General features: G+C 35.8%; 1 protein-coding gene across 3 annotated transcripts; it reads left to right on the forward strand.

The window, feature by feature from the left end:
• The first annotated feature begins 3,115 nt into the window (after positions 1-3,115).
• LOC142981206 (uncharacterized) lies at positions 3,116-6,621 on the forward strand. 3 transcript variants are annotated; one of them, XM_076126935.1, is made up of 4 exons: positions 3,116-3,310; positions 5,052-5,193; positions 5,607-5,733; positions 6,118-6,621. In XM_076126935.1, exons 2-4 carry the CDS (start codon positions 5,113-5,115, stop codon positions 6,396-6,398), a joined length of 489 nt encoding a protein of 162 aa, XP_075983050.1. In that variant the 5' UTR covers positions 3,116-3,310; positions 5,052-5,112; the 3' UTR covers positions 6,399-6,621. The 3 variants fall into 3 exon arrangements, with proteins under 3 accessions (XP_075983050.1, XP_075983049.1, XP_075983051.1); XM_076126934.1 differs by having other exon boundaries at positions 3,116-3,253; XM_076126936.1 differs by having other exon boundaries at positions 3,116-3,253; positions 5,637-5,733.
• The last annotated feature ends 2,440 nt before the right edge of the window (positions 6,622-9,061 follow it).

A 9,061-nucleotide genomic window follows, 5' to 3' on the forward strand; every position in this document is an offset into this window, starting at 1 on the left:
TGACTAGGAAACCTAACGTTTAGTAAACAATTAATAGGTTACCCCCCTTTAAAGGGACATGCCTGAAAGTCGTTGGACGAATAAACTAGTGCATAGTCGGAAAATCAAAACAGTCGTCAGCCTAAAAGGCACATTGAACAACTTTCACGCTAATCCACTAGGCGCCCATAGCCAGCGTTCACTGATAGGGATTTGAGGGTTAAGCAAACCTTGGCGCGGTCATTCCATAGATGGGTGACCGCATAGTGATAATAGAACTGGGCGTCTCCGTGTTTCGGAGGGCACGTAAAAAGTCGGTCCTGGTTGTTGTCAATTAAGATAACAGTCGTTAAGCCACGTCAAAGGCCTTTCGGGCTTTGAACATCTTTGACACTAGGTTGACCACTAATCCACTAACCATTTGAAAGAAAGATGGAGATTCAACAAGAAACACATTCATTTTTATCCAAACACGATTACGATCATCGATTCCGCCATACTCAATAAACTTATCTTGAAGTGGGCGATAACTTGCGACCCATCGAGATGATCTTAACCGCATATAAACAGGGTCCAGACATCCACCATTCTGTTTATGTTAACACGATATACAATGTTGAAGCACATTAGGGGCTCTTAACATTCATCCCGCGCGCTCGCCAACAAAAACAATCTACACGCAACAAATCCGACGGTGTTGGACGGAACCGGACCGGACTGGGAGCTAAGATACGTGTAGAATAACTGTCCCCGGGAAGGAAAAAGTTTTTCTATTTTTTCAAAACTGGTAATTTTTTTGACATTAAATGAAAGTGGACACTATCAGCTATCTATTTTCTTTAACCCTTCTAATGCTGGATAAATTATTCCTAACATAACCAAGGAGCTAAGCCTTAAGTCCACCACGCTAGTCAGGTGAAGGTAAGGGACATCTATACGCTTTACAGGTTTGTGGCATAACAGATGAGTTCATTTACTTGACGATAATTACCCTCATTTTGAACGTCCACTCAAATAAAGTATAGCATTTTTTTTTAATTAACTAATAGTTTTTTTTTTCGTCTTTTTCAACCCATTTCTCTCGCACTGCTGGGCAAGGGTCTCCTCCCAAACGAGGGAGGAATTAGGCCTTGAGTCGATTACATGTCCACCGTGCTAGTCAAGAACGGGTTTGCATGCCTACACTAAATATACCTTATTAAAAGATTTCATATTCTATCCATCCATCCGTCTGTTTTCCCAGTCTACAGTGAACTTAACAACCGGACCGGCAGAAGGCGGTGCGCTACGTATTATACTAACGGCTCGTAATTGCTACGTGCCGGGAATACGTACGCACTGAGAAATGCCTTAACTAATAGTCTTCGAGTTAATACTGAATTTAGAATGGTTGATTTGAATGGCTTTTTATTGCATGGCGGGTGATTTTATGACTGTTTGTTGAATTTGAGTTGTTTGAGTGGATAAGTGATTGCATAAATGACTAGAAAATATTTCTTATTACTGCAAAAATCTACCAGTGAGTGGAGGTCCACTAAACGTGGCTACTGAAACAATGTTATTCTTCTAATCTATCTTATGTATAAAATATATTCTATCTAGCGTAGATCAGCTGCATTCAAGAAAATATCTTTACAGCATAGTCGGACACAAGTCTCTCCTTGTGATACCGACAGATAGAAGCGGAACCGATGATATAATTCTAAGAGAAAGCCTAGTTATCACGGGTACAAACAAGTTTTCCTTTTTAAACAGTAACTTTAAACTTGTACAGTATTTCCTTCAACAAAACAATCGACTTTCTATGCCTAATTTTACGTCAGTCTATCGAAGCAGTATCTATCATTATCTCGAAGTTTTCCAATCCGGCCACAATTTTTCTTTTGCAGTAAAACCGCGAGGCGTCAGGCGTCCGTTAAATCTTTACGGTTCCACTTCTCGCCTGCACCCGGCTTTTATCCGGGTGTTCCGAGTTACCCGGCACTGACAACCGTGGACATACGAATGTGGAAAGCGAAAAACTGGTGGAAAATGTTGAAGAAAATTATGCTTAATGTTGTCCAATGTCGTGTTTTACGGATATCTACGTTAAAGGTAAAAGCTACAATATTTTGTTAGTTTGTTTTTACAGAATTAAATTAGGTTTAACTGCTGCCTCTGGAAATACAGTTTATGGTTATTCGAATACTAATGAGGTCTGGAGCTGATTCCCGCGTTATACAAAGTAATATTGAGTTTTTCTATTTCCTTAGTTGTCCTATTATCTTAGTTGCGTTGTCAGCCAGATCTATAGAACTACCTTCAATGTAAGCGGAAAAACGAAATACATGATACTACTTATTCAGCCTACAAATTCAGGTAAAGCAGGATAATATAACTGCAAAATCACAATGTTGTTCTTTTACTTTGAGTCGTAAGATGTGGGGACTTTACTTATTGAATTGTCAGCTCATTATTATTCTGCACTAATGCTAAGTAGGCTTGTCATTCTACCTCGTCGTGTGTCACAGTCTAACGTTAGAGGCGTAGAGTGGCAGATGATCTACTATAAGATTATTCTCCAAGACGATATTATTCAAATACTTGCTGTCGTTGCTTCATAAATGTTCAATCTACAATTTTCTAACACTTTAGAACGATGTCGTAAGGACTGATTCTAGTGTTTTGTATAATTTTAAAGGTAAGTTAAATATTTTTCTTATGATAGCAAATTTTTCCGGGAGGAGAATGACTATTGTCCATATTAGTTTTCTCCTTTTTCTAATAAAAGAATTGATACAATTTTTATATAAGAAAACTGATGATATGACTGACAGACTGACTGATTTTTAGATACTTCCTCAAAATGTTCAAAGTTCCATACATATTTTGATTATAATATCACCTTTAATTTACAATGCATCAAGAAAGTATAAAGTGTAACATACAAACATGCTATCTAATCACGTCTTTTCCCATAAGAATAGACAGTAGGCGCAGGCAAAATAACGTTACATAGGTACTACAATAAACTAAACTAATAAACTAATACTTCTTTCTTCTATAAAGGTTGATATTTCAAATACTACCTATACATAAAACCTTTTTTAACTGACTCTATGAAAAATAAACTAGACATTTGCCGTCATTCCTTAAGTCACAATAACATAACAAAAGCTTAACCTCAACATGTAGCGCAACAAAATTAAATAAAAAATGGATCAAACACGAAACAAAACGCAGATTTAAAACGAATAATAACATTAATACAGAAATCCCGAACAATAGTCAACAGGTGAGGAGCGATGAATAAAATTATGGTACAATTTTGAAGCTAGGTTTAAAGCAGCCTGTAAGTAATACAACAAGTGTTTATTCAATTTTAAGAGGTCTTACCCTCGGTTTCTGAGTACATTTATCTATTCAATAGCGTTTTTATATGAGTTTAAACTCGTTTGCACCGCTAAAATTAAACGTACCTCAGAAACCGGGGATTAATCATATGAACCGTTGATCGTATACCTACCTGTACAGTCCTAGACTAGGCTTGCTGACTCTACCAACGCGTGCGAATGGACCTTGTATTAATCACTGAATATATCACTATTAGCAAACGATAGAAGGAATGACGAAAGAAGCAAAGAATATTGCATCAGTTCTCTGGTATAATAGCCCAAAAATTTACTGTCATGCAACCGAAGTTCGCGACTGATGGATGTTTACTTCAGAATTTAGAACATCAGTGACCCACCGGCTTTATAACCTGACTGTGGCCTGTTTAATATAGCTATTGTATTTTGGACAGAATACACAGTATTATTAATCATAATCTAAATAAAACGTAGATACTAAGACGCTCTAAAGAGTTGTTGGACTACAGCACATGTGTGGTCAAAGGCAACGAAGAAATAGCTTTTCATAAATTTGTTTAAAAATATTATTCCACACGAAAGGAAAACATCATAAGGAAGCGTTGCGTGCCTTACAGTCCTTTAAAACTTTAATTCGGAATGTTTTAAAGGCAGCTTATGTAAATTAATACAATAGGGAGTTGACACTCAAAAGATAATCTAGACTTTAGGAGAACATTAGGTACTTCCTTGTATCAAGTTAAGCATTAGTTGCAAACTCAGATTATTATCAGCAAGTTAGCAAGTCCTCCAACAAACTACTACTTACGATAGACAGAAAAGTATTGTATTGTAAAATAATTTATAAAAATCACGTTTATATATCTAACTTATATTTTTCTAGACGAAAAGAAAAAATGACCACACAAATTTTATGTCATGGCGACCACTTTAAAGCAAAAGACCGAGTAAAACGCTCTCAAAACGTAATACTTCATCACAAAATACCTTAAACATACTACACAATGAAAATTGAATAAACCCAACCTCTAGACATTGAAATTAAGTATCAGCCTTTATTCTCAAGTCTGCAGCAAAACCCATTATGATAATTTGTTTATTTGAAACACACTTATCTAAAATCAGCTTACCTGGAATATCTAAGCGACTGAATAATGAATGAAATGTAAAGATCTTTTCACAGTAACAAGTCAAATCTTTAGCAAATAACTAAAAATACAGTAGTGGTGAGGTAAATAAGTTTCATCCCATTTCCTAGAAATTTAGACGAAACTTTCGGTTCCGAGAATCGATTTCTTTACGACAGTACAAAGCACTCAGAAAATTTCACCAGGATTTTTTAAGCAATGAACTTAACCAAGCGTCTTGTTATCCACACTATTCTTTTCCTAAAAATTCCCTGAAAAAAACATTGTTGTAGCTCTTTAAAAAAAACTACATTATTAACCTGAGTTTTTTGCCATCAACACATATAATAAATACTCTTCGGATACTAAGTGACTGACTGATGGACAAAGCACAGCCAAAACTACTGGACAGTTGTAGAGGAGCACTAAGAGAGTATTTGTAGAAATTCCTCCCAAGAAGGACATGAGATTCCAAGCGGGTGCAACCGCAGGCCGAAAGCTAGTTATCACCTAAGGCCGTTTATAGGTAGCTATTGTTCAACACCCTAATACTTAAATCTGTTTACTCCTTAATAGACGCTTATCGTTCTCTCAGGAGCGAGTGAAGAGCTGTGAAGTGATAACTATATCAAGATGTACGTACTGTGAAGGTCGACATGTCCTCGAAGAGCGTCGCAAGCACTATCACATCTGAAAAGCTTATCAGCGCTTCTACAACCACCAGTTCCAGCATATTGGTAATTTAATTCATCATTGTTTCAGCATAATATTGAAAGTTTTTTACGTACACCGTAGATGTACAAAAAGTCATTGGCGACTTTTAATGTTGCGCTGATGTTATGTGTTTCATTTCATTTTTTCTTCTACCGAGATCGGTTAGAGTCCCTCAAACATCTTATAATTTCCAATTTCACAAAACGTTTTAATATATTTTATGAAATAGTATGCTCCATGTCAGAGCTCACAACTACAGATGGAAAAAGAAAAATTGCAATTAAAAACTCGATAACAATTTATAAGACGTTTTCAAAACTTAAACCTAGAGTCAAAATCTGCATAAAAAAATCATCGTGTTCTGGACTCGAATACATTTTTTTATGTTATTATTTTTGTTTTATTTCTTTTTGTTTTATTTTTCTGCACTTAATAGAAAAATCCTCCAAGTGAGAAATATATGCAGTGGTGGTTCCTTGGTCCTGTGGCACTGGCGGTTCTGATGTTCCTACTGATGGGCACCATCTTCGAGCGAAGAATAGAAGCCTTGTGGCAAAACGTTTGTAAGTATTCTTACGTGTACAGATTAGTATCAATTCATTAGTACTTAAAGCGTGTACAGTACTTTGAACCTGTCATGTCATAGTTTTGCTCTAATCTAGAGGTAAGAAATAGAAACAAGATAATTTTTTTGACCACGACGGAAATATAACTTATTTTCCTTACAACATTAAAATCAAAAGTTATAAATAACTATAGTACTATCCTTAACCTGCACAACCTTCCTTGGAGACTGTCTCGAATAAAATCTAGATATAGAAGTCCTAAAAGTCGATGAAGGTTTTAAAAAAATTAGGTATCCCAGAATCCACTCTAATCCTCCTATTATTATAATTGTCTGTAAAGAACCTTTCATAAGAATAGTCAACCAACATTAACCATTTCAGTGGAACGTCGTCAAGCAGTCCTATCTCAAGCAACAGAATGCACAGAAACACAGCAGAACACAGTTTCCCTGAACACAGAAAGGACACCTTCTCAAAAGACCATCTACAGTGAAAAGGCAGCCACCGCTTGTTCTAAAGAAGATATAAAACTGGCAACTTCTAAAGACAATGTTAATGGAAAAACAGTCAAAATAGAAGATAATGAACCAAAAACCGTAGAAAAATGTGATCAAGACAAATCTGAGAAGAAAGAAGAAATTCCAAATATACTGCAGAAATAATGCGACAGATTTAAAACATCTTGCGTTCCAGAATATTTGCCTATTTAAAAAGTCATTTTTAAATTTGTTCGTTCTTATTTTTTAGGACATAAGGTTAAATATAACAGATGACTTTTGTAATCGGTAAATCTTTTTGAAACGCTTGAGTGAAATCTGAAGACGGCATGATGTAGTACTGAGGTTTAAAACTATCAATATGATTTTGTGAATATAATTTGACAAGTTCTTTACACGACCTTTGTACTTATTTTTTTTGGCAAGATTCGTTCCCTTTCCATTTGGTAAGGTTTCGAGTCGTAGGTGCCTACAAGAGCTAAAAATGGCTCACATATAATCGCCCACATGGAAGGGAACAAAGTGAACCGAGGGTCTAAATTTAACAACAAACGAATGCTTTACGAAATTTTATTCGGTCTGCAATTTGGTTCCAACCATGGTACATTTATATTAGGAAAACCAATAGTATTTTTAAAAACTAGTGTACAGTGGAGTCAGAAACTGCAAAATCAGCCTTTTAGTAATTTATGAAACGGGCTTAGTGCTAAATCTAGTACAATGCAATAATAATGATACATCTTACATGGAATACACGGCAAAATTTACATATTCTTGACATAACTAACAAGCTCAGTAAATGCACAGTTCATTACCCTTTACCACGTAAATGCAGAGGCCTTATTAAATTACAACTCCACACTGATTGCGTTTCAAAGTGCGTGAAACATCTTTACCCAGTAACTTTGCCTAGCAACTTTGCCACAAATCATAAATATTCCTCTCAACCGTAATTCTATTACTGAAACTAAATTACAACATCTGCGCTATTAATTAAAATGGAGAATAAAAATAATTTTCTGACGCCCTGGTTCACCTACAACGCGGTTCTAAGGTTATTTAGGGGTTAGCTTAGTGGTGGTTTCTGTATCACGTTTTATGGAGTCTTTTTGCAAACATTACACTGATTTTCTTTATAAAAAAAAGTTTATGCAACACTTTTTAGTGCACCATGGGATTACGGTCTTCAGCGTAATGGCTACGCCATATAGCGTCAATTGTGTGCAACATTTTTGGGTACGATCCCTTTATGGAAATGGTTGCATGATTTATAAATAGATCCATTTCAAGTTTAGTTGTACTTTGCGTCAATAATTTCTAAGTTTGTAAAACACTGCAAAATAAATATTATTTTCCAAAAACAATTTAATATACGCCAAACAAGTTACTACTACTAAAACGGGGTATAAGTGAATCGCTATATTAAAGATCTAATATGAAGTTTATATTATGTAAAATGATTGAACGTAACCTCGTCTCACCTTGGAACTCCTTTGAAACACACAGTACTAATAATAGATGGAATAAGTTCTAAGAATTCCTTCAGCTTAAAGGTTAGTATAACAATTTTGTACGTAATTTTGTATTCTGGGTACTGATATTGAATCTTGTTTAAGAATGTTGAGTCTAGCGGTGACAAATCCAGGAAGAACTTTGAACTGATTTAGAATTCTATTCCAATTATAGTCCAACAACTTAGTAAAGAGCCTATTAAGCAGGATTTGCGGCTTTTAGTGGTATAAAAAAGTCAAAATATTAATCATTAGTAAATGACCGCCGAAGCGATTCTCTACCACTATCGACTTGCTAACTGGCTAGCTGTCGAAAACTTTTGAATGCCGCCGACTTTTGATTACCGCCTCTAGTGGGTACCTAAGGAACTATTTCTTTTAGTACATTTTAAATGTAAAATTTTCGTTACTGGATAACATAAGATATATTTATTTACAGTGAATAGTAACTATTGTACAAAATAGCGCCATTGTGTGTTTATGTAGCAGTGGTTTCATTGTTTCAACTACTTTATTTGGAAAATACATAGAACAGTTAACTATAATCTTGTTTAATAGTGCCTGCCAAGGCTCTCTATTGAGATGTTGGATTATACATTAAATTACTTACTACTTTGATTTCTTGCCTTTTGATGAGCAGAAGTTAGACTTTTCTAAAATTAGAACTGTGGTTCAAGGAAGGTTTATTTTTGAGTCGCATCCTACGCCAGTAGTCAAAAGTTGGACGTCTGAAGGACTAACCATTAATTTTAAACCTGATGATGTAATTGTGTATAAGTGATTGATGTCATTCGCTTAAAGGAATTAAAGATCTTTTAAACAAACCTTGCAAGACTTCTTGAAGAATTCTTAAAATAATACAAAGCCTGGATTTGGCCATCACGGTGATTTAGGTCCATTTACTCTGCTTAAATGGCGTGCCGTAAGGGGTAGACACGTAAGGGTTTAGCCAAGGCAGCTCTACTTTTGTGTTGTCTATAAAATAGTATGCCCTTGCGATGTTAAAAAAAAATCGGTCAAAAATTTTATTTGTCAGCAAGTTTCTGCGATGCGATAGGAATTTAACTGGGAAGTCACACTTATTTACGTGCTTTTTAACTGTCAGCGAAAATAGCTGGTTAGTCATAGATGCCCTTACTTTTCTCAAAGTGCAGTAGTAGTTATGTGCCGGTGAACAAAGGCGGCAATATCTGTGACCTTGCCGGGACACGTAACGCCGGATCGTCCGCCCCACACGCCGTACCTCGGCCCGGGGTAATTTCCCCAGCGGCCGCGATTTTATGCGCGTTTGAATAACACTATTTACTGGAAGATAGT

This window comes from Anticarsia gemmatalis, chromosome 19 (assembly GCF_050436995.1).
Source record: "Anticarsia gemmatalis isolate Benzon Research Colony breed Stoneville strain chromosome 19, ilAntGemm2 primary, whole genome shotgun sequence".
In the NCBI taxonomy this organism is placed as follows: domain Eukaryota; kingdom Metazoa; phylum Arthropoda; class Insecta; order Lepidoptera; family Erebidae; genus Anticarsia; species Anticarsia gemmatalis.

Excerpts from the sequence above, each read along its gene's own strand:
- LOC142981206 (XM_076126935.1), top strand. The coding sequence starts at position 5,113 with ATGTCCTCGAAGAGCGTCGCAAGCACTATCACATCTGAAAAGCTTATC. Across the intron at positions 5,194-5,606 it reads CCACCAGTTCCAGCATATTG|AAAAATCCTCCAAGTGAGAA; the intron begins GTAATTTAATTC and ends TGCACTTAATAG. Across the intron at positions 5,734-6,117 it reads AGCCTTGTGGCAAAACGTTT|TGGAACGTCGTCAAGCAGTC; the intron begins GTAAGTATTCTT and ends TAACCATTTCAG.